This window comes from Colossoma macropomum, unplaced genomic scaffold, assembly GCF_904425465.1.
Source record: "Colossoma macropomum unplaced genomic scaffold, Colossoma_macropomum, whole genome shotgun sequence".
Taxonomy (NCBI): Eukaryota; Metazoa; Chordata; class Actinopteri; order Characiformes; family Serrasalmidae; genus Colossoma; species Colossoma macropomum.
The window spans coordinates 37,483,533-37,509,979 of NW_023494790.1; the positions used below are offsets into that span (position 1 = coordinate 37,483,533).

At 39.7% G+C, this 26,447-nt stretch overlaps 1 protein-coding gene across 2 annotated transcripts; it reads left to right on the forward strand.

The window, feature by feature from the left end:
- Window positions 1-1,362: 1,362 nt before the first annotated feature.
- LOC118809747 (transforming growth factor beta-1-induced transcript 1 protein-like) lies at window positions 1,363-26,215 on the forward strand. 2 transcript variants are annotated; one of them, XM_036573295.1, is made up of 12 exons: window positions 1,363-1,679; window positions 7,464-7,514; window positions 12,494-12,651; window positions 15,288-15,349; window positions 15,649-15,782; window positions 16,661-16,736; window positions 18,162-18,246; window positions 19,395-19,577; window positions 21,212-21,385; window positions 21,521-21,602; window positions 23,088-23,236; window positions 24,667-26,215. In XM_036573295.1, the coding sequence occupies exons 1-12, from the start codon at window positions 1,667-1,669 to the stop codon at window positions 24,931-24,933; spliced, it is 1,434 nt and encodes a 477-aa protein (XP_036429188.1). In that variant the 5' UTR covers window positions 1,363-1,666; the 3' UTR covers window positions 24,934-26,215. The 2 variants fall into 2 exon arrangements, with proteins under 2 accessions (XP_036429188.1, XP_036429189.1); XM_036573296.1 differs by lacking the exon at window positions 7,464-7,514 and having other exon boundaries at window positions 1,370-1,679.
- Window positions 26,216-26,447: the final 232 nt, after the last annotated feature.

A 26,447-nucleotide genomic window follows, 5' to 3' on the forward strand; every position in this document is an offset into this window, starting at 1 on the left:
GTTTTAACGTTTCTTTGTTACACTTCCATATGATTAAATTTGTTATTAGTGTTACTGCATGTAGAGATGATGTCATTTTCTTGGCAAAATATTTTCTGCACAAATATAGAATACTAAAGCCCCTTCTCTGTTTTTGATCTTTAAAAGGGAACTTCTTCTTTTTGTGCAGTCTTTAATGAAGAGTACATATAGCTGTAAGCTTGTGTTATTTATACAGGAAACATGACATTTTCTAAGCTATATATTACCACGACATCCCTTCTCTCCTTTCCCCCTTTGTCTTTCTTTTGTGTATGTATTTATTTGTTTTATTTGATTTGAGAGCCTCCTTGTAGAAAAAATGCTCATTAGACGAATTCTAAAGAGCAACTCAATTAACAGCTTCTTTACAAACACTGAAGTCCCTGCTAAAGCCTGAGTAGACTGATAAATCAATGTGATGATCAGTTATTAATCTCAGTGTTACTGAGCTCTGCTAAAGCCTGAGTAGACTGATAAATCAATGTGATGATCAGTTATTAATCTCAGTGTTAATGAGCTCTGCTAAAGCCTGAGTAGACTGATAAATCAATGTGATGATCAGTTATTAATCTCAGTGTTACTGAGCTCTGCTAAAGCCTGAGTAGACTGATAAATCAATGTGATGATCAGTTATTAATCTCAGCGTTACTGAGCTCTGCTAAAGCCTGAGTAGACTGATAAATCAATGTGATGATCAGTTATTAATCTCAGTGTTACTGAGCTCTGCTAAAGCCTGAGTAGACAGATAAATCAATGTGATGATCAGTTATTAATCTCAGCGTTACTGAGCTCTGCTAAAGCCTGAGTAGACTGATAAATCAATGTGATGATCAGTTATTAATCTCAGCGTTACTGAGCTCTGCTAAAGCCTGAGTAGACTGATAAATCAATGTGATCAGTCATTAATCTCAGCATTACTGAGCTCTGCTAAAGCCTGAGTAGACTGATAAATCAATGTGCTCAGTTATTGATCTCAGTGTTACTGAGCTCTTTTGAAAGACGATCAAACTAATAATCTCCTCAATACTGAACATGTTTGAGGGTAATATGTTTTACATTAGTGTTGTACTGAACTCAGGGGATTGTGGGAGCCGCAGTGGACTGAAGCAGGCGGTGAGAGAGGAAAAAGAAGTAAAACAATTTTTGTTGTGAGTTAAGAAAAAAAGGTTTTTTATTCCAAATGCCTTAACAAGATGTATTACAAATGCATTCTAAATCTATTTTAAATGTTACTTTATTATGTAATGTAATAAAATATGTTACTGAACGCATTCAGAACTGTGTATTCAGTATTCAGCCATCACTACCTTCCCATCTCTTCTGCTTAAATTGAAAAAAAAACAAAAAACAGTCACGTCATCGTTCTTAGCAACGCCCCTCCGTCTCCATTTGAACCGTACTATTTGGCCACGCCCCTCCCCCCGCCGTCTCCGCGGTAACAGTGGGCGGGACTAAGGAGCAACCCCGCCCTTCTTTTCCTCCTCTCTCTCCCTTTCTGGCTCTCCACAGTCCTGGACTAACGGAGCTGCTCAGGATAAGGGAGTTTAAAACAGCCTGAGAATAAAAACTACAGACCACATTCAGCCACTTTCCACTCTCCTGCCTTTCCCTTCATCTGGACGGCAGATAAAATATAGAATTTGCCATGGAGGATCTGGGTATGTACTCCTTTTTTTCCCTTTCTCTGTCCATGAAGAGGGCTTGGGCAGTTTCTCTATGCTTCTCCATGACTCTGGTTGGCACAGAAAATGATGAGGAAGAAGGGAGGGGGCAGAGAGCTGAGAGAAAAGTGTATGGCTCACATAAAAAAAAACAGTTTTTCGTATCAAATTAACAGCATGTGACCCATTTGTCCCCAAGACTGTGTAATAGACTGTTACAGGCCAGAAGAGCTTGGCTGTTAGACTGACCACAGATGCACAAGCATCTGTCCTAACACGCGTGGAGCCTAAACTTCATGAGCCGAAGTATTTCTCAAAAAGCTGCGGTCTGCACTACATGGAGGTTAGTCCGACTCCAGAATAGAGCGCGCGCCCTGGCCCGGCCACATCTGGTAGCATTTGGCAGGCACTACATCTGAACGCTCAGACAGAGACCAGGCCAGAAGTTTCAGGACTTTTAGGACTGACCACAACTCCGCCTCAGACACAATCAAGTTTGATTAAGCGATTAGATCCAGGCCTACTGGAAATCCTCAATGGAGGATCACGGTTTGGTGGCCCGAGGTGGGCATTGGTCAACTGATTTAACCCAGCGCTTCTGTTCAGCTTCTGTTTAGCATTTAAAAAATGTTCTAAAGGTGACAAAAAGGGTTCTTAGGAGTGGTGCCACAGAAGAGCCTTTCAGTAGATGGTTCCGAAACCATTCATGGTGTAGAAGAACTGGAGAAGAACCAAAAGTGGCTCTTCCATGGCATTGCTCCAAAGAACCCTTTTTTGGGACGCTTATTTTTAGGAGTGTACTTTTTAAATATTTTGTCATTATTGTGATATATAATGTCACAATGTGCTTCGTCAGTATCATTAGTATTTAAAAAACACTGACTAGCTACATGTTTCACTACAAAGTGAGCATAATTAGGCCTTTTAAATTAAATTTAGTGCAGCGCAGTTTGTAAAACATTAAATAAATATCATTCTCCTTCTTCATCTTCTTCTTCTTCTTCTTCTTATTATTATTGTAGTATTTTCATACATTACAGACTCTATTTTGTCTGTTCCAACTCACGAAAAACTAAATATTGTGATGCATATGATGTATTATGAAAATAGAAGTAATGTCATATAACTTTTTGCTCTCAAGCCCAGAGAAATCGCAGTGTTTCTATACACTGTTCAGTTGTGGGGTTTTTTTGTGTCCCAACTGCAGCCCAGAGGAGATGGGCTTCCTTTTTTGAGTCTGGGTTCCTCTCAGTACTTATCCTACTCAATAAATATTGATTTTGCAGCATATTGATTGTGAAACGTTGAAATGATATCAATACCCTTTTTCCACAGTATTGATTTTTACCCATTTAGTTAAATTCTACCCACTAGCTAAGCCCACGCTTCCTCCAAGACATAAAATCAGCCATCGCTGCTCTTTTTTTTCAACCTGCCAATTCTGTTTGCTTGCATTGTGCTGAGTGATGGGGGGAGTGGACCATCCTACCCACCCAGAGAGCGAGACTGATTATACTCTCTTGTGTTGGGCATTGGTCTGCAGGCCATGGATGACTGTGGCATCACTGGGATCGAACTCACAATCTCCCAACAGTAGGGCCAACGGTCAGACGGTGGCACCGCCTGGGAGACCACAGTATCAACTCTATCCATGTCCTGCTCACACATTGTTCTGAAAGCTAGGCCCCTTTTTTCTCTATGTAGTATTCATTGTTGTATTCATTGCCTTATTCTTTATTCATTTTGCTCTTGTTGTGTTATTGCTTTGCTGTCCGATGTCGATCAGAGGAGGATGGGTTCCCCTTTTGAGTCGTGGTTCCTCTCAAGGTTTCTTGCTCTGGGAGTTCTTCCTTGCCAGCGTGGCCTATGACTTACATTTCTGTAAAGCTGCTTTGTGGCAATGCCTGCTGTAAAAAGTGCTGTACAGATAAATTTTAATTGAATCGAATTGAATTAGAGATGGGCAATATGACAATATTTTGTCATTATCGTGATAAATAATGTCACAGTGTGCTTTGACAGTATCATTAGTACTTAAAAAGAACTGACTATCTACATTTCATTACGAAGTGAGCATAATTAGGCCTGTTTAATTGGATTTAGTACAGTGCAGTTTGTAAAACAATGAATAAAAGTCGTTCTTCTTATTATTATTATTATTGTAGTATTTTTATATGTGGCACGATAGATTCTATTTTGTCTGTTCCAACTTCTTAAATCGTGGAAATACTAAATAATGTGATGCATAACGTGTATTGTGAAAATTGAAGTATCATCATATAACATTTTTGCCCTTGAGCCCAGAGAAATCGGAAGTGTTTCTATAAACTTTTCAGTTGTGGTTTTTGTTTTTCCTGATTACCTAAATCTTTAGATGATATTATGCACTGTAGATGGTGACATATTTAAAATCTTTGCAATCGCTTATAGAGAAATGTTGTTCTAAAACAGTTGGACTGTTTGTTGAGGCATGTTTTTTGCAAATTGCCGAGTGACCGGGTCTTTCCTGGATGCTCCTTATATACTCAAGCATGACTGCATCACCTCTTTAAGATTTTTTAACATTTCACAACTTTTCTGTTATTAAAAAAACACTGATGTTGACAAAATGATGCATTAAAAATAATATCAGTGAAGCTTGATTGAGTTTAATCTGATGGAGATTTTCTGATTTTCAGTATTGGGCCCATTTGCTCAAGCACAGCAAATGCTCATATCCAAAATGTTTGGCTGAAAGGGGGTACAATGAAATATGAAAAGCTGCCCTCAGTTTGTACGTGACATGTTTGATCGACCAGAAATATGCTTACTAAGCATTACCGCACATCTGGTTCAGATTGGGCGTCCGGTTGGGCCACGCTCATTTTTTTCTGTCTGTCCGGTCACAGGCTCTGGATGTAGAGCAGAGGCCATAGAGCCTCAATGTGTGTGTTGCTTGGCTAGGTCACGCCAAAGAAGCGGGCAGCTATCTCTAAATATGGTCAGAATTCCTATTGGGAGGAATTTTAGCTCCTTATATGAGCACTGCTGTGTGTGTGTGTGTGTGTGTGTGAGCTGTGGAGTGTTTCACAGACACAGTATGAATCACTACAAGGCCGCTAGCCAAACGCTCTCAAACTAAACAAATGAATGCGACCTTCTTCATCAATGCTAGACAATCCACTAAAGCTGCTTATGCTAACAGTAATGGCTCAATGAGCATAACTGGCCTTCTTGCTGCTCAGTGGAACATCTGGGACAGCAGTGACATTATAAACAGTGTGGATCTTTGACTATTTGTGGCGAATGAGGCTAGAACAAGGGGTTAGCAGTCTCCGTCTCGGACACACACATTAGCATTTTGTCTGCCAACATAAACTGTGCTAACATTTTACACATGGATAATTGTGCTCAAGCTCATCCTCAGATCTGTTTAGGGTCACTTTTGTAATGGCCACACAGAAAAACAGACATTTTTCCCCTAAATCCTCCATGTAGTTCATCTGCGTAATGCTAATATTGACGTGTCAGCAATAGTCTTTCTTTAATGCAAATTGGGAAAGATTTATATTAGGCCTGCTATATTAGCCAGAGGTCAACAGGAAACAATTACTCACCCTCATATGTTAGCGTTAGCCTTTCTTTAAAGAGGAATTTCACCAGTTTCAGAAGTTCTGCATAGTTAAATTATTACGATTAGGAGAAACTCACACCGTGGTGGTGATAGGAACCAAACGTCTAAAGAGTTTAATGCCTCTAAAAGCCCCCTCAAAAAAAGTCAATACATGTAATGGTTATGAATACGTTACCTGATGCTGGAGAAGAAAATAAAGATTTTTTTTTTTCAGATTTCCTAATATTTTGCCATGATCAACATTTCATATAAACTCAGAAGACTCGTGTAGGTTCACTGGTGGTTTTGGATAGTAAATAAAATGGCTATATTTGTGTTGTAGTCATGGTGACCCCTGGTTCCTATCACCACCGCTGTAAAGACATAAGTCATGATTTGTTTCTCTACGTTGCACATTGAAACACTCTGAACTACTTTGTTTAAATCTCAATGATTGATTTATGCAGAAATTTTGAAAAGTCGGCGGAATTGCTTGTGTTTTCTGTGTTAGCATTGATGTTTCTCTAAATATAAATTGGAAAAGACATGTTTTCTACTTCAAATGTTCAACAACAACTTTGTCATGTTGCACTATGGGGTTTGTAGGCCAAAAATTTCACCTCCACGTTTAATCCATCCATGCAGTGAAACACCACATACACTAGGGGGCAGTGAGCACACTTGCCCAGAGCAGTGGGCAGCCCTATCCACAGCACCCAGGGAGCAGTTGGGGGTTAGGTGCCTTGCTCAAGGGCACATCAGTCATGTCCTGTCAGCTCAGGGGATCAAGCCGGAGACCTTCCGGTCACAGGGCTGGTTCCCTAACTTCCAGCCCATGACTGCCCCACATGACTGCAACCTAATTTAATACAGACTTTTTATGTTGCTAAAGAAGGTCAAGCAGCGTGAGCTTCTGGCAACATCATCACCTTTCCTAGCCGAGGCCTCCCACCAAAATTTAGAGTGATTCGTCAGCGTTTTAAAGAGATCTGAGCCAAAGAGTGTTTTCAGGGCATGTAAGTCATTTTTTTCAACATGGTCTTTTTTTGGTTACTGAACTGTTTCTTTAAATTACAAAATCCAACCATGTATTAGTTTAATCAGCATCTTGTTTCCTACAACGTACCAGTATTTTGAAGCAGCTAACAAGCTCACAGCAAGTGCAGCTGGGCTTAAGTACAGCCTCCGCACTGCGGGGTTAGTACTTACACAGCGTTTACTAATAAGGTAAATTTAGTCTTTTTGTTCCATATGTTTACACAGATTTTAAGATTCTCTAAGATTCTACTTCATTAGTGTCTTTCAGATGTCAGTATTTTGGTTTTAAATAAGTATATTCATGAAATTGACATTAACAGTTAGTAAAGCTGTAGTTATTCAGAGTCAATGTTCCATATTTTACTGATGTGTGGTGTTTTTATTTTTCTTCACTAGAAAAAAAATCTGTCATTGTTTGAAACACAGTCTCACATCAGTGTTCATATATAATTTGATGTGCGTGTATCCATCAGTTGAGCTGTCTATTTGTCTTATACATGAGCATATTTGATGCAGTTTGGTTGGAACATATATTTGTTTCTTACAACATAGAATTATATTGAATTAACTCTGTCTGTTACAGTGAACCCACCCATGGGCCAAACTGTAACACTGCACTTCCTGTCATTTTGGGTGGACAGTGGATGGTAGAAACAACGTTCAGGTGTTGATTTATAGCAGAGATGTATATGTTGCTTGTATGAAAACATGATGATTCCAACTTGAATATTTTTTAAATTATTTTGCAAAAACCAAAGGTTGTGCCCCGCTCTCCACTGAGCTCCTCTTGGCATCTGAAATGGACGTTGTGTATTAGTAAAAGCCTAATAGGAAACAATTACACACTCTTATGCTATCAGCTGGCCGACACTCTTCCTCTTTTATATCCTTTTTGCTGACCCTTCTGTCAAAAATGCTGCCACTTCCGTTGTTTGGCCTCAAGCCTCAAGCCTCTGCCAGCCCTCGCTCCGGCTCCCTGGAACGTTCGGGACCTCCTCCCTGTCCCTGGTGTATTTTTGTGTTTCTCTCGCTCTGATTGGCCAGGCTCTGACGGCTCCGCCATGTTTTGTGTCCAAAAAGCTGCCTGATTGGTCGGAGTGTGCCTGACCTTCTCTCTATGTGTGTGGTCACTTGTGTGTGTCTCCTTGTAGGAATGCCTGACCCGTCTAACTACCCCCTCAACCCTCGCATTGTTATGTTTGGTACGTAACTGTCATGCCGGTCAGTCTGGTGCTCTGTTTGCTGCCTTCTTCATGTGGTGTTCGGATGTACCACCCACTGGGCAGACGCTTAGTTCGAAAGCAGAGTTTGGTGAAAAATCAAATTTATTCAAGTTCCTATTTTAAATACACTCTTAAAAGAGATGGTTCTTCAAGGGTTCTTTAGTAAAGGGTCTATATAGAACCATGAGTTCTATATATAAAACCATTTATGCTTCAGTGGTTCTTTGCATGGTCAAATGGTTCTCAGATTGATGGAGAATATGTTTTATAGAACCTTTTTGAAAATGGCTCTGTGCAGCACCAAAAAGGTTATATATAACATAGTAATAAACAGCTATATCATATCTATAAGCAAAGTATGTATGCTTTGTGCATGTTTAATAAAGCAACAGTTACCAATACTTTTAAAACGATGGTTCTTCAAGGGTTTCTTAGTAAACAAAAAGGGTTCTGCTGTTGCTACGATACGAGTGTGTAACAATAGACGACCCCTTTTTGGAGCTTCATAGATCCCTTTTCAAAAAGGTTCCATATAGAACCATATAAAGTACATTCTTCATCAATCTAAAGAACAATTTGACAATGCAAAGAACCCTTTAATCATGTAAAGGGTTCTTTGAGTGTTCAGGGTTTATACAGAACCATTTTCTTTAATAAAGAACCCTTGATGAACCATCTATTTTTAAGAGTGTAGAACCATTTCATGTTTAATTCGTTCTTTGCATGGTGAAATGGTTCTTCAGTTTGATGGAGAACGTGTTGTATATGAGTTCTATATAGAACCTTTTTGAAAATAGTTCTGCTATTGTTACGCTGTCAAGCTTAACAAAAGAAGAACCCTTTTTGGTGCTATAAAGAAACTATTTTCAAATTGATTCTATAGAGAACCATATAGAACACATTTTCCATCCATCTGAAGAACCATTTCACCATGCAAAGAACCCTTTAAGCATGAAATGGACTTATATCGAACTCATAGTTCTCCTTTACTAATGAACCCTTGAACAACCATCTTTTTTAAGAGTGTAGCTGATGGCTAAGACATGTTAGGCAGTACGAGGCTAATGTAGCTAACAAGTAATGGAAGTTTATGAACACAATTCATAAAAACTGTTTACCTGGAACCATGAGGAGTAGTTCAGTAACCTCAGATAGAGCTGCTTATGCGGTTTCTCACACTGTACGATGTCCTTTTATCTAGAATAATGAACAAACATACACTGCGTTGCTAAAAACAGTAGCCGCAGTAGTCTGTACAATTGTGGTCCAACCTTAATGATTTTTCGCCAAACTGTCCCTTTAAGACTTGTTCCATTTTCCTTTGGATTACTTGAGGTGCTTTAAATGATGGAATAAAGCAAACAGGCTGTTTAAAGTGACCTGACTGATGCGGTTTTCATATACACTGACAGTACTTTAATATGCGGATCACTATCAGTGAAATCTGCGTGAGTTTTGCCCAGTGGGTATGTATATAGGCCTCTATATATAACTAATATTTCCATAGAACGTCTCTGCGTAGCTGCATGGCTGTTTTCATGCTCTTTTATTCCGCTGTTTTGCTATTTTACCATTTTCATGCTATTTCTATTCAGCTTGCTTTGTTTGCCATCGCATTAACCTTATTTCTCTCGGTCAGCCACCATCAGTTCATGGCTGTCCAGCAGTGGTGAACCGTGATTATTAGAGCTAGTCCTTCGGTTGTGTCAAAACTCGGTCAAAAATGAGAAAAAAACACCTTTACAATGATGCTAATTTATTGCTAGCACCATTAAGGGGTTCTAGTTGTGTGTTAGTGCTAAGCTAACAGCGATTCACATGAGTCTTTGGACCGTTCTAAATCAAACATGGACACGCGAAACTTGTAAAAGACACTGAATGTATTAGATATTAGTTATTTATTATTTATTATGAAATTAATAATAAATTAGCATATATTTTACCTTATTAGCAATTTTACCGTGACTGTTTTAGCAGCTACTCCTGATATAGAGCTGCTGTTGTTTTCCTTTTCTAACAACCTGGTTAGACTATGGCTGTAGTATGGTGTATCTGGAACTTTCCGAAGTCCTCGAGTGACGTCTTTTCTCACAAATTTTGCCCCATCGTAAATCAAAATGGTTGATTCCTCTGTCACTTCTTAATTATGTTGGTAGTAAATTTAAAGTATATTCACGGCCTTCAGTCCAGCTCCTGAAGTGCTAACCAATGGGAGAGCAGACTGGCTGTATCTGCCCAGATACCACAGGGAAAACGATCCTGATTGGACAGTTTCCACTGGAAGTTTTAAGAATTGATCCCTTTTGTTTCCAACTGAAAAACTTAATCATTAAATATGAGAATTACTACAATACAGAGTTTAAATACAGCAAGCAAATAATTCTGTTAAATAAAAATTAACTAAACATGGCGGAAGTGTATTTGTATATTTCACAGAAATCATTAGGGCTTCTCTGAAGACTTTGAAGGCCCTGAGGTTCCCCACTGCTGTCCAGTGATACAAACAGTCTACCATCATATTATCACCAAACTATCATTTCTTAAAAATCATGTCTCGTGTGCATCCGTTCCGCTCGTAAAGGGATATTCCACAATAGAGGAAATCCACCTACCTTATAGGTCCATTATACAGGTGTACAGATACAGACCGTTGCCCATCTGCACAATTTATCAACCCCCCTGTACCCCATTCATCGTTGGTCAGGACTGCCTTTTTAAATGGCGGACGATTCTCAGCTCTGCTGACCACTACTGAGGGCCTAGAGGATGGCTAACACTGTCCATCAACAGATGGGCTGCAGTCTCTGTACACCAGCATATCACAGTTCTCTGAACAAAACCTTGTATCTCCATTTTTGTCGTTTTTCAGTTTCTGTCATAATTTGAAAATAACTATAACTTTTACATTGTGTGTAAATTTCATGATGAATGGACAAACAGAAATGACCCAAAATGACTTGGAAAAAAGTCTGGTTCCATTGACTTACATTGAAAATAAAGAAGGTTTTTTCCTTCTCCTGTAAAGTTACTATTTTGGAGATACAAGTTTTGTTCTGACAACATTGATGTACATAACATTCTGACCACCTCCTTGTTTCTGTGCTCATTGTCCATTTTATCAGCTCCACTTACTATATAGGTGCACTTTGTAGTTCTACAGTTACAGACTGTAGTCCATCTGTTTCTCTGCATACTTTGTTAGCCCCCTTTTACCCTGTTCTTCAGTGGTCAGGACCCCCATGGACCCTCACAGAGCAGGTACTATTTGGGTGGTGGATCAGTCTCAGCACTGCAGTAACACTGACGTGGTGGTGGTGTGTTAGTGTGTGTTGTGCTGGTACGAGTGGATCAGACACAGCAGTGCTGCTGGAGTTTTTAAACACTGTGTCCACTCACTGTCCACTCTATTAGACACTCCTACCTTGTCAGTCCACCTTGGAGATGTAAAGTCAGAGACAATAGCTCATCTGCTGCTGCACAGTTTGTGTCGGTCATCCTCTAGTCTAGTCTAATCAGTGGTCACAGGACGCTGCCCACAGGACGCTGTTGGCTGGATATGTTTGGTTGGTGGACTATTCTCAGTCCAGCAGCGACACTGAGGTGTTTAAAAACTCCAGCAGCACTGCTGTGTCTGATCCACTCAGACCAGTGCAACACACATTAACACACCACCACCACGTCAGTGTTACTGCAGTGCTGAGACTGATCCACCACCCAAATAGTACCTGCTCTGTGAGGGTCCATGGGGGTCCTGACCACTGAAGAACAGGGTAAAAGGGGGCTAACAAAGTACGCAGAGAAACAGATGGACTACAGTCTGTAACTGTAGAACTACAAAGTGCACCTATATAGTAAGTGGAGCTGATAAAATGGACAATGAGTGTAGAAACAAGGAGGTGGTCATAATGTTATGCCTGATCGGTGTATATTAAAGCCTGACAGATGTTTTTGTCCAACAGGTGGCGCTGTTGCTCTAAACATATTTGATTCCAAATATCCTGCCAAAAGCTTATGCTTTGGGTTTGGTGACCATTTTCTGCTCACTATCACTGTTTTCTCCCCTTGTGGACAAAAACTCATGTGGGCAGCTTTAATGTCCAAAGGACTGAATGTTCTTTTAAAGGACCCATATCGCAAAACAAACAACTTTTTTAATAAAGAGTTTGATGATGTGTTAACATTATCAGTCCAATGACCTGTTTTGAATTTGTTTTTGTGATGTCACAAAAACCAACACATCTACCACCACCCATTTCAGTCTACAGCAGCTTCGGCCATTCACGCTGAAGTTATGAGGAGCGTTTCAACCCAGGCTGCTGTTTGAATGCAGCACTACTCAGGCAATCAGAAGAAAGCTCATTTACATATATCGTTCTTAAAGGCACAGTAACGACCACAGCCTTGAATAAAGATGGGCTGGAAAATGATCACATAAAAATTAATTACAACCGTTTCTGGTGCAGAAAACCACACACATGTTATAAGTGGACCTCAGGAAAAAATGAAATATAATAAAAATGTTGGATATGGGCCCTTTAATGAGGAGTTCGGCCTTATTTCCACTCTATATCTCCATTCATCGGCTCTCTACACAAGCAACCGTGTTCTGGCCTCTACTAAAGTACGAATTGCTCCACAGAAATGCCGAATGAATGGAGAGAAGCATCACCCGTCTCCACACCTGTCGGCTCTGACGGTGAAATGACCCTTCAGTGTTACTCTTTGTTCCTGTTTTGGCTGTGAACCACTTTAGTACTTTGAAATAATTCACTTAAAGGGGATTCATAGATTCATAATTCCATCTTTGAGATGTAAACAAAGTCGTTCAGAGTGTTTTGAAGTGAAATGGTTCATTGTAGAGAAGTTATATATTTTTTGAATGTTTAAAAATGACAATTTATTATATTTTTTTCTTTTCTGAGTCTTTATCATATCATCCTCCTTCTCCCGCCCTGTAGATGCTCTCCTGGCCGATCTCGAGAGTTCCGCCTCTCCTCTGGCCCGCTGCCCCGTCCTGTTGACCTCTGACCCTCCAGCCAACACCGATACCCCACCCAACAGCGTCCAGGACACCGCTCAGACCAGGCCTCCTCCGCCTGCGTACACACCCCAGCAGGTGAACGACTGAAACCCCCCGAAGCATTTTTAGTTCATTTATATTTAATAGAATAACATTTCTTTATACTTGTACTGGTAAACTCTGTAGTCTTTTATGCAGAATCGTAGTTTGTAAATGGTTAATCAAACTGCATTTGATATATCAACACAGAACAACATAAAATATTTAATATAAATATAAACAAAATTATATTTTTGAGCGCACCAGTTATGGGACTTTGTAACAGTGATTTATGTACATTTATTTATATCAGCACTCAGTAGCAGTAATGCTAACCAATTAGCGCTCAGTAGCAGTCATGCCAACCAATCAGCACTCAGTAGCAGTAATACTAACCAATCAGCACTCAATAACAGTGATGCTAACCAATCAGCACTGAGTAACAGTAATACTAACCAATCAGCACTCAATAACAGTGATGCCAACCAATCAGCACTCAGTAGCAGTAATGCCAACCAGTCAGTACTCGGAAGCAGTAATGCCAACCAATCAGTACTTGGAAGCAGTAATGCCAACCAATCAGTACTCGGAAGCAGAAATGCCAACCAATCAGTACTCGGAAGCAGTAATGCCAACCAATCAGTACTCGGAAGCAGTAATGCAAACCAATCAGTACTTGGAAGCAGAAATGCTAGCCAATCAGTACTCGGAAGCAGAAATGCCAACCAGTCAGTACTCGAAAGCAGTAATGCCAACCAATCAGTACTCAGAAGCAGAAATGCCAACCAATCAGTACTCGAAAGCAGTAATGCCAACCAATCAGTACCCCGAAGCAGTAATGCCAACCAATCAGTACTCGGAAGCAGAAATGCTAGCCAATCAGTACTCGGAAGCAGAAATGCCAACCAGTCAGTACTCGAAAGCAGTAATGCCAACCAATCAGTACTCAGAAGCAGAAATGCCAACCAATCAGTACTCGAAAGCAGTAATGCCAACCAGTCAGTACCCCGAAGCAGTAATGCCAACCAATCAGTACTCGGAAGCAGAAATGCCAGCCAATCAGTACTCGGAAGCAGAAATGCCAACCAGTCAGTACTCGGAAGCAGAAATGCCAGCCAATCAGTACTCGAAAGCAGTAATGCCAACCAATCATTACTTGGAAGCAGTAATGCCAATCAATCAGTACTCGAAAGCAGTAATGCCAACCAATCAGTACACGGAAGCAGTAATGCCAACCAATCAGTACTCGGAAGCAGAAATGCCAACCAATCAGTACTCGGAAGCAGTAGTGTTAGCATCCTACTGGCCAAAGCCTTTTTGCTGTAGAAAGGCACTGGGAGTTTCCTTTGCTTTTTTAGTGGAACACATCCTTCCACTTTCCTAAACTGAAGAAAGTTAAATGGGCAGAAACATATTTATTTTTTGTTTCTACCCAATTAGATTCTTTCGCTACCGTTCATTGGTTTCAGTTGGAAACAAAAGGGTTAAATTGTTGAAAGGCCCAAAGGAAAATGATCCAATCAGAACTCAGTAGATACAGCCAAGCAAGCTCTCCCATTGGTTAACCTCTAATATAATTAGCCACAGACAGTGGAATTAACCGATCATGTTTTGTTTTAAAATGGGTGAGTTTTCGCCTCACCAGTGCGTTTCTGTCAGGTGTTAGAAATGGAAACAGCAGCTGCAGTTTTTTGCTGCTCTCTGTAAAACTGTTACGAAGGTAAGAAATATGTTAATGTCTGTTACAAGCTTAAAATGAAACATGGAATGTCTCTTACATCCTCTATTGTCTGTTTCATCTACAACAACCAAAAAACACTTATTTGAATTGCTGTTAGCTTAGCGCTAACATACAACTAGAATCCCAAGGGGCGATTAGCATCACAGTAGAAGACACTTATGGCCCGAACTGAATGCGTAACTACAGTCATATGCAAAACGTTTTATTGATTTTCTAAGTGAAAATAAGTTCATACATCCTCTACAGCAGGAGTGTCAAACTCAACCATTAAAAGAAAATAATAATATTAAAAAATATTAATATTATGTTTTTAATATTAATAATGTAAAAAAATCTGTGTTTTCAGTTTTAAATAACATTTTGCTGTAATCCAAACTGTCCATTGTTTATTCAAAATATGGCAAGACCTTGAAATATTACATGAACTGAAATGCATCTAGTGTGTTTGGTGATGTGACTGGTGTAGTAGAATTGTGGTGTAACTGATGTCCCAGGTGTTGTTGTTGGGGGGGTGGGAGTGCACATATTGTTGCAATGCATGCTGGGGATTGTAGTGCAGCTCATTGTGAAATGGGCTAATATTAATAGAAAATTAACACATAGGCCTTGTGTTTGACATATCCTGCCCACAAAATTATTTTCATAATTTTAATGGGCTCTACAGCGAACAAACTTAAATACGGCATTTCTTCTGCAAATCTTAATGCAGTTAGTTAGTTAGTTTACTTTTTACAGTTTAAAATATTGGAAAAAATGAAACATAAAGGATAAAGTGTGCCATAATTTTTGCACAGGCAGCATTTATATTTAGATTTTTCTTAATATGTTATATTTAGCATATAAACAGTAATTGTGCGTTAAAATGTGCAGAAATGTGTTCTCTGTAGACGACATGGACACGACTGTATGAAAGTCACGGTCCACCGCTGATTTCTATACATTTCTTCCACAGACTGTTTCTGCTGCGATGAAGACAAACGGCTCTCAGAACCCGAACCCCGACAAACTCTACAGGTATTAATCTGAGGCCTATTTTGCATAATTCATTGCTTCAGGGTCATTTGCGAGTCACAGAGTGGAACATCAGGAAAGCACTTTCCTTTAGGAGCCTAATTCCCAGATGACAGTAATTGTATTTGCTAACTTAATTACCATCTCAAATCCGGAGGTTTCCGCCTGCTTTGTTGTGCTTGTAGGTGGTTCTTCCTGAAGCTGGAACACAGAAAGGAGCATGGGCTACTTTTTAAATGTAAAGCTAGTTTTTCTGTGACTTTTAAGCAATCTCACACTCTCTCTCTCTCTCTCTCTTTCAGTACTGTCTGCAAGCCTCGCTCGCCCCGCTCTCCAGAGCCTCCAGCCTTCTCCTCGTCCTCAGTGCTGGGAGGTGGTCTCAGTGAGCTGGATCATTTACTGCAGGAGCTCAACGCCACCCAGTTCAACATCACAGGTCGGTGTGTTTGGGTGTGTCTGTGTACTGAATGGTTGGTAATTGTGCGTGGGTGGGTACTGTGCAGGAGACCACCCTTCATTTATATAATTTCCAGTTAAAACAGCCATTAGTTCTTCATTTCTCAGGAAATTAGATGTAAGATAGTCCACTTGCATAAGGAAGGAGAAAGTCAAAGCAAAATGAGGAGTTCACAAAACTGGAGTTCAAAAAATGATTAAACGCTACAGAGAAAATGGCCTCCTAACAACCACCTGGAAGACCTGGTAGACCCCAAAACTGCCCCATCAGATAAACAGCAAGCTTTCATCTCTGAGAGAGAGGAGAAAATCAAGCTGCTTCAGATCTGAAAACATCCACAGGTGTTTCTGTCCATCCTTCCACTGTGAGAAGACGACTTAGCGCTGTGGGTCTGAAAGGATGTGTAGATGATCAAGAAGAACCTCACTGAGAAAAGGAGACGGACACATCAAACAAAGAAGCTGAACGATGGACTGACCACCCCAGAGTCCAAACCTCAACACCACTGAATGTGTTTGATTACTTCAGAAAAAGATCAACCAGCTTCTAAGACTGAGCTTTGGAGGTGTGTCTGCAGATTCTTTGAGGAGCTGAAAGTGAGTCTCCTGAAAAGAGAGGAAGCTGGAATAAAGGTAAAGAGTGGACACAATGAATACTGACAAAAATCTGATATTGTATGCAGTCGTTAATGTAATTTACTTTTAAATTAGTTTTTGATTTTTTCTGATTCTGTAAAACTTGTACTTAATGGCTGTTTCGACTGGATATTGAATAAATGAAAGGGTGCCTTACTTATCCGTAGTACTGATTGTGTGTGTGTGTGTTTCCTGTCTCACTCTCTCCTCTCTGTTTTCCAGATGAAATTCTGGCCCAGTTTCCCACCACTAAAAAGGACGAGCGGGACAAACCTCCAAAATCCACTTCCTCCTCCGGGTCAGTCTGCTGCCAATGCAAACATTCACTCACTCATCTGTACCCATTTACAGCTGTGTTATGATGAGGGGACAGCAGGGGGCGCACTGTCACCACATCATCTGCCACGTGGGCAAGTTTAAACTGGCACTCTTGGCAAACTATCCTTAAACATGATGACGTCTACTGGAGAGAATCTGGCTGTTTCACCATTGGATGTAGTGCTTGAACTGCACGTGCTCTGTTCACTGATGCTTTCAATCCCATTCAGCCGAGTCAGAAACTGTAGTGCAAATTTAGAATGAATTAATAATTAATTAAAGGATTATTATCGTTAATATGTGCATGTTTATATCCCTGCAACAAACATTTTATGTTTATAAAAATCTTATTTACAGTTGCTTCTTAAATCTTCAGAAATCCTTTAAGCTTCTTTAGTAAAGAGAGTGGTTCTGTATAGAACCATGAACACTCAGAGAACCATTTGAATGCATAAATGGTTCTTTATGACAGAAAACCAGTTGTATACAGTCCTTGAAAGAACCCTCTGAAATGGTTCTATATAGCGGCAAAAAGGTCCAACTATAGTTACTATAGTAACAAGAACCCCTCTTTAGTACGATAATAAACCCTTTTCCCAAGAGGGTTTGATAAACTGCCGTTATTATTACTTGAGAGTAAATTTATGTTTTACCTATAATATAAAAAATGTATAATCATTAATTGTTCAGAACCTTTATATATATATTATATATATATATATATATATACAGTGCCCTCCACAAATATTGGCACCCCTGGTAATCACGAGCAGAATGAGCTGTGAAAAACATTTTTCATTACATACGAATTTATTTTAATATACTACAATTCTTATTTTTCTTCTTTCTTCATTTTTCTTCTTCCTTGTTTAATTTTCCTCTTTCTTATTCTTATACGAATTATTAATGGTCCATAACCTTTCTTAATACTTTTTTTGTTTTGTCCTTTTTTCATACTTTTTAAAAATGTATCATAATAATATATGCATAAACACACACACACACACACACACACACACACACATACATACACATGTACATATATACATACAGTGCCCTCCAAATATTGGCACCCCTGGTAATCATGAGCAAAATGAGCTGTAAATATTCTTTATTACTTATCTAGATATATATACATATATATATATATATATATATATGTATAAATATATATATATATATATATATATATATATATATATATATATCAATTCCTCTTAGAAGAAATCCAAATAATTGAACTACAGCTACAGAAAAATTATACACTGGTTTTCATAAATCATTCATACACAAATGCTCAGAACTTTTCTTGAGAACAGATTTGTTGTGAAATTCGAGCTCATTTCATAAATGAAGCCTCTGTGTTTCTAATCTCCTGGTCTGTCGTCTGTGTTTGCATGTGCAGCTCAGCGAAGCCCTCAGCCACCTCTGCTACTCTGGAACTGGACAAACTGATGGCGTCTCTGTCGGACTTCAGGGTGCAGAGCACAGTGAGTAGAGACTCTGCGCCGTCCACTTTCAGTCCACTTTATTAGAAACTCCTCCTGTAGCTCCACCTTACACGTGTTTAGTTAGAAACTGTAGCTCATCTGCTGCTGCACATTTTGTGTTGGCTGCCCTCTAACCCTTCATCAGTGGTCAGTTTCTGACCACAGAGCCACTTTTGGCTGGATATTTTTGGGTGGTTGTCCACTCACAACATAGCAATGACCCTATACTACAACATGTGCTACAGTCTGTAATGGTATACCTTTAGCAGACCTGTGAGGTAGTTGGAGCTCATACAGTGTCCAGTGAGTGGAAGTCCAAGGTGGGGGTTTCTAATAAAGTGGACGGTCATTATATGACATTGGATGTGCTGTTGTCAGTTAGTGCTAATTGCTAGTCTCAGTGTTTATGGTTAAAGTGTTAGCTATGTTGCTCAACATGCTACATACATCTACACTCTTAAAAAAGATGGTTCTTCAAGGGTTCTTTAGTAAAGATAAAGGTTCTGTATAGAACCTTTCTGAAAAGGGTTCTGTATAGCACCAAAAAGGGTTCTGGTATTGTTACAACATCAAGCCTGTTACAATAGAAGAATTCTTTTATAGAACCATCTAAAACACATTCTTCAATCTGAAGAACCCTTTCACCATGCAAAGAACCTTGAATCATGCAGAGGGTTCTTTGAGTATTCACGGTTCTACATAGAACTATTTTCTTTACCAAAGAACCCTTGAAGAACCATATTTTATAAGACTGTATTGTACAAAAATGACATAAATGGCATCACACTAAAAAGGATGGTTCTTTAGTAAAGGGAATGGTTCTATTTAGAACCAAGAGTTCTATACAGAGCCATTTTATGCTTAAATGGTTCTTTGCATAGTAAAATGGTTCCTCAGACTGACTGAAAATGTGTTGTATATGAAATATGGCACCAAAATGGGTTCTTCTGTTGTTATAGGCTTGACAATGTAATAATCATCAGCAAAGGGTTCTTTGAATATTCATGGTTCTATATAGAACTATTTTCCTTGCTAAAGAACCCTCGAAGGACCATCTTTTTTACGTGTGTATATAATAGGTTCCACATAGCTGTTGCAGTTACTTTCTCGTGAATGTGGTGCTGACCCTTCCCGTCCTCCGCCTTTAGCCAACTGCACCAGTCCATGCAGTGGTCACTCCTCCACAGCAGCCCGCGGCCCCTCCCCCAGCCTCGTCTGGCGGCTCCCTGGACAGCATGCTGGGTCTTCTCCAGTCCGATCTGAGCAGGCAGGGAGTGCCCACTTCCTCCAAGGGAAACTGCTCCGCCTGCCAGAAGCCGGTTGTTGGACAGGTGAGGAGATGTTCTCACGGTCAGACACTTGATCTGAATTCGTCCATTTAAAGACTTCATAAAACCTCACATACAGGACTCACCTGTTAACCCTGTACAGACTCAGTATGACATACATCCTTATGGTTGTCAGACAGGTGAGAAGATGTAAATCATCATCAAACGTTTTAACTGAAACGTCTTCTAAAAGACTTCATAACATGTACGAATGCTTATGTCAGTGCAGCCTGCAGTTACATACATAAGCATTAATAAACATCATATTCATAAGCAAAGTATTTATTTTTTGTGCATGTTTAATGCAGCAACGGTGTTACTGTCACTCTTAAAAAGATAAAAGAAAATAAAGAAAAGAAAATGGTTCTATATAGCACCAAAAAGGGTTCTGCTATTGTTATGACATGAGTGTGTAACAATAAGAGAACCCTTTTTGGTGCTATATATATATATATATATAAAATGCCTGTGGCTCTTTACATTGTGTGTAAATTTTATGATGAATGGACCAACAGAAAAAGGCCAAATTGACTTGGAAAAAAGTCTGGTTCCATTGACTTACATTAAAAGTAAAGTAGGTTTTTTCCTTCTCCTGTAAAGTTGTTTTGGAGATACAAGGTTTTGGTTTATATATATAATATATATATATATATATACATATATATATATATATATATATATATATATATATATATATATATATGTATGTACAGCACATTCTTCATGAATCTGAAGAACCATTTCACCATGCAAAGAACCCTTTCTTTGAGTTTTATATATAGTTTATACCTTTTTTTCTAAAGAACCCTTGAGGAACCGTCTATTTCATTCTTAAATGGTTCTTTACATGTTCAGTCAGTCTGAAGAACCATTTCACCATGCAGAGAACCATGGACTCTTGAACCATTCCCCTTTACCCTTGAAGAACCATCCTTTTTTTAGTGTGATGCCATTTATTTCATTTTTATACTATACACACTTAAAATGATGGTTCTTCAAGGGTTCTTTAGTAAAGAAAATGGCTCTATATAGAACTGTGAACACTCAAAGAACCCTATGCATGATTACAGGGTTTTTTGCATTGTGAAATGGTTCTTCAGATTGACGGAGAATGTGCTGTAGATGATTCTATATAGAACATTTTTGAAAAGGGTTCTATATAGCACCAAAAAGGGTTCTGCTGCTGTAACAAGCCTGACATCGTAACAATAGAAGAACCCTTTTTGATGCTATATACAACCAACCCTTGAAGAACCATCTTTTTTAAGTGTTGTTAAATGTTTTTAATATATTCCAGTTGTTAATTTGACTATAAAATGGTTAATTATTAATTCTGTGTTTATATCTACGTTATAGAATAGAATAGGTTTTTTTATACACACTATCCTATATACTATAGGATATATCATTCAGTGTAATTATTTACAGCAGTTTTTTTGAAGTATCACCTCGATATTTTATCAGTACACATTTTATTATATGCAGTTAGTTTGTTGTTTTATCATTCTGAACGATGTACAGCAAATTATTTGAAATGTATAACGTTTATTGTTACTGGCATCATGTTATGTATGTGTGTTATAAGAAAACGCTTCTGTATGTGTACATTACCCATAATACCCTGTTTCTGACCATAGGTGGTGACGGCCCTGGGCCGAGTTTGGCACCCGGAGCACTTTGTGTGTTCTGAGTGCGAGTGTGAACTGGGAAACCGGAACTTCTTTGAGAAAGACAGCCGGCCGTACTGTGAGCCTGACTACTTCAGCCTGTACTCGCCTCACTGCGCACAGTGCAACAAGCCCATTCTGAACGTAAGCGCACACTTTCAGTGTGTATTCAAAACATGACTCATATAATGTGGAGTGTTATGAACTGTAACCAAGCGTCTATCAGCGGTGTATTGCGTCAGTTCTTAAAGTCTCCCTTGTTTTTGTGTATTTGTGTAGAAAATGGTCACCGCGTTGGATAAGAATTGGCATCCCGAGTGCTTCTGCTGTGTGAAGTGCAATCGGACGTTTGGAGATGAAGGTATTAGGATTATAAAGGCCCATAGCCTACATTTTTTTTTTGTATTTAACCCTTGTGTGGTGTTGATGTGTTTGTTACTCAGTGGTCTGCTGGACCCACCACATTATTGTTTTATTAAATCAATACAGCCACGCACACATACAGACACACACACACTATCAGCAGGCCATGTAGGAGGAGAACAGAGTGAAGGACACAGCACCTCCACACTTTTACTCCCCACAGGTTCAGCCCAACACCACATGTGTAATATAAATGTGTGGGGGGTGAACAGAGTGAAGACACTGAAAATGGGTTATTTTATATGTTCTTCACAGAAAATGAGCAAAGGCCAAGAATCTGATGTTGGAATAATAATAAATCACATCATTTTTTATTTTGGTAAACATTGAAAATGGGTCCCACAGACCTGAACACCACACAAGGGTTAATTTTTCATGATGGATACCGTTTATGATACTTTGTGCACTTTTATGTACCAAAAATATTTTTTCAGCCATTTCCAGCATCTATTTATACCTCAGAGTGAAACAGTCTCTGTTACTGTGCCTTAAAGACTGATATATGTAAATATCCTCTGTTCTGAATGGCTGCCTGTATTATGCCTCATTCAGAAAACTTCAAACAAGAAGGCACGCCCACTTCAGTGTGAGTGGGCGGGGCTAAACTTCTGTAGGCTGAATGGGTGGATATATGTAAATGCATTGGTTTTTTTATGACATCACAAAAAACATTTTTAAACTTTAATACTGTTTCAAAAAGAGAGGAAATTCAAGGGTTCTTCAGTAAAGGAAATGGTTCCATATAGTACTATGAACACTCAAAGAACCCTTTGCATGATTAAAGAGATCTTTGTATGGTGAAATGGTTCTTCTGATTGTTGGAGAATGTGCTGTAGATGGTTCTGTATGGCACCAAAAAGGGCTCTTCTATTGTAGCAAGCTTGACGTCGAACCCTTTTTGGTGCCTTATGGAACCCTTTATAAGAAAGGTTCTATATATCTAGAGCACTTTCTCCACCAGTCTGAAGAACATTTTCATATTTAATCATGCGAAGGGTTCTTTGAGTGTTCATAGTACTATATGGAACCATTTTCTTTAAGAGTGCAAAGATGTCATGATCAAGTCACTGATATTTGTATTCTCAGAGATAATAAAGCTGCTAATAATAATAATAATGATAATAATAATAATAGTAATAGTAATAGATAAAAAAGTTTTGATAAATAGAAGTGTTAATGTAATCCAGGCCAATCATGTTTTGATTCACCAGCATATTTTTAATATGCAGTCACAGTGTGTAGCAATGTAGTCGCTGGTTTGTGTTGTGCAGTTCTATAAGAAATCCAATGAACATAATAAAATACAATGAATGTTAAATACATTTTACATGATTTTGGATGAGATACACACACACACACACACACACACACACACACACACACACCCAGTCTTCTGATCTCCGCCTGTTTCCTCCTGTTTCAGGGTTCCATGACCGTGAGGGGCAGCAGTACTGCCAGCAGTGCTTTTTGGCCCTTTTTGCCTCCCGCTGCCAAGGCTGTTCTCAGCCCATCATGGAGAATTACATCTCCGCCCTCAACGCGCTGTGGCATCCGCAGTGCTTCGTCTGCAGGGTGAGTAGCAGACGCTGTCGTTCTCTTACTGGGTTTGGCCTTTGTGTTCAAAGGTTTAGTCAGTATTCACTGTATTCGTAAAAAGAAGACAACGTGGTCGTCATTATTAGACAAAGACCTGTTTGACCCTTTCAGTGTGTCTTGCCTGTACAATGAGCTTGCCTTTAAGCAGGGGTGTGACTAGGCCTAAGCTAGTGGAGTACAGAACCGAACTTTCAGTAGGCCTGGATCTTTTTCTGGACTTTAAAAATATGTTCAGGGCTACAGCTCAATAGCTTTGGCCTAACAGTATATGAGAATTAATGGACTATTACATTTCTCTTGATAGTGAAGTGGCAGAGGAACTGAAGAAGACAGTAACCTGTTTTACCGGTTTGGTTTATCCTATGATCATGCTAATGTACGCAAGCACATCTATGAGATTTAAGGGTGTTGCACTAAAAGACAGATTAGGGGGTTGTAATAAAAGAAATACTGGATGCTTGCTTGACACCCCACAGACCCTGGACTGTCCAGCTTTGGCAAACCCTGATGGGATTTGCAGTGTTAAGCTAACTAAGCTAACAATGGTGTACATTCACTTTCCACACTGATTATTATTGCTTATTGGAGCTTCACCTTAAACAGGGACATTTGATTCCTGTAAGTAAGATGGTAAATGCAGGGGGTTTCTGAAAGCCTGAAAAGACTCTCCCGAGTTTTGGCTCCAGTACAGACTAAGGAAAAGTCATTGTGACACGTCTCAGTAAAAACCTCATCATGTGATCCATGAAAATGAAATGATGTTCTTCTTAATGACTCGATCAAATACTATGAATTACAGCATTCAGCATAATACTAAAAAGTAAAACTAAATAAAACTATGTAAAAACTGAAACTGCACTCAAGACTAACTGAAACTAAACTGAAATCAAAACCCAAAAATGAAAAACTAAATAAAAATAAAAATATAATGAACATTTTAAAAAAAGCATTGGTCCTCTCATCTGGAGATCACAAGTTCGCTCCCTGGTGATGCTACAGCTATCAGTGGCTGGGAGTTCAAGAGAGACAGTTGTCCTCACTCTCTGGGTGGGTATGATGGCACCCTGTCTCCACCCATCACTCAACGCGATGCTAGTCAGCGCAGGCGTCTGTTAGCTGACGTAACAGATCTGGCGGTTGGCGCTTTCCTCTGAGCGCGTTCAGCTGTCCAGTGACGTTGTGTGAGCGGCAGTTCGAAAAGAAGCGGTGGCTGGTTTCACAGGTCTCGGAGGAAGCCTGTGCTGGCCTTCGCCCTCCTAGCGTTGATAGTATTGTGTGACTGGGGGAATCCTAACTAGCAGGTGGAATTGGAAATGACTAAATCGGGGAGAAAATTGGGGAAAAATAAAAAAAAAATGCACTGCCCTCTACTTATTCGCGTCGTTTGTCTCCTCTCTCCTCTACAGGAGTGTTTCAGTCCGTTTGTGAATGGAAGCTTCTTCGAGCACGAGGGCCAGCCGTTATGTGAGGCGCACTACCACCAGTCCCGTGGCAGCGTGTGCCAGGCGTGCAGGGAGCCCATCCTGGGCCGCTGCGTCACGGCCATGGGCGCCAAGTTCCATCCCCACCACCTGGTGTGCAACTTCTGCCTGAAGCCGCTCAGCAAGGGCTGCTTCAAGGAGCAGGAGAACAAACCCTACTGCCACCCCTGCTTCCTCAAGCTCTTCGGCTGAGGAGGCCCGTGCGGTCGGATGTGCGGTAGGGGGCAGATTAGAGATTAAAGGGAGGCGGAATTTCTTTCAGCTCTCGATCAGGATGTCCAGAATACTCGATTTAGGAAGGAGAGCCAAGCAAATGAAGCTAAAGAGGCGGTGTCTGAAGTTTGCTTCTTTAGGTTTGCACTGGAGCTACGAGGCTAATGTAGCTAACGAGGAATGGATGCTTATGCCCCAGCAGTTAGCATGGTGCCCACTGCAGGCCTGAATCATCACACACACCGGGTCGAGTTGTTCAGTAATCTCAAATAGACTTGCTTGGGTAGTTTCTGACACTGTCAAAGTGATATCTATAAAAAACTCTTACAACTCGAGTTTAAAAGCTCTTAAAAACATAACAGCAGTGTTAAAATGTTTTATGCTGTTCTGTGTTCAGGAAATGATTGTATTATTCTACATTAAAAATGTTTAAGCATTTATAAACTATGATTTTGCTCAAATGCTCCATAATAACCCATTCATTTTGGACCCGCTCAGGAGCGCCCTCTAGTGTTAGAGAAACCCAGAAGACATTATGGAGTGGTAATTCTCCTCTCTACAAGTTCTCTGGCAGTACCACCTTTAGGGTTTCAAACTGTGTCCGCTAATATTAACTCTGCACTCCTGGCTCTGGCACAAAACTAGAGAAGCAAACTTCAGATGAGAGAATTTTTCCAGCTACGTTTGGGGTTAAGAGGAAAAACTGGCTGTACTGGGTTGTTTTCTTGCTTCTTTTCACTCTTTTCCAAATAATTCTGGCGAACGCAATAGAACAAAAAAAATTGGGTCACCCTTTATTTTGATAATCCCCTGTAGATTATCTACTTTAATTTAATTAGTTAACAGACTATCTGGTGACACTCAGGGTCAGGATTGGGTTTAGATTTTGGGTTGAAGTTAAGCTTAGGTTTAGGTTCAGAGTTAGATTTGAAAGAATCTACCACATTAAACGTAAAGCTCACTTCAGTTTAGTTAAATGTTAGTTAACAATGAAAGGTGATGGAAGGTGAGCATCTACAAAGCATCTCCAGTGGACTCTCAAAATAAGGTGATACCAAACATATTTCATATCTGTGATATCATAAGCTGATATTCATTTTTTTTTTTGAAAACAGTACCAGTCAAAAGTTTGGACACACCTTTTTTACTGTTTTCCACATTTTAGAATCACAGTGAAGATTTCACTGGACATATTATTTTACATATATTGTTAACCCCCTTTTACCCTGTTCTTCAGTGGTCAGGACCCCCATGGACCCTCACAGAGCAGGTACTATTTGGGTGGTGGATTATTCTCAGCACTGCAGTAACACTGATGTGGTGGTGGTGTGTTAGTGTGTGTTGTGCTGGTCTGAGTGGATCAGACACAGCAGTGCTGCTGGAGTTTTTAAACACTGTGTCCACTCACTGTCCACTCTATTAGACACTCCTACCTTGTCTCCACCTTGTAGATGTAAAGTCAGAGACAACAGCTCATCTGCTGCTGCACAGTC

Bases quoted from the DNA above. Each gene is read 5' to 3' on its own strand.
- LOC118809747 (XM_036573295.1), top strand. The intron at 7,515-12,493 runs GTACGTAACTGT...CCCGCCCTGTAG, and splicing joins CCCTCGCATTGTTATGTTTG to ATGCTCTCCTGGCCGATCTC. The intron at 16,737-18,161 runs GTCAGTCTGCTG...TTGCATGTGCAG, and splicing joins AAATCCACTTCCTCCTCCGG to CTCAGCGAAGCCCTCAGCCA.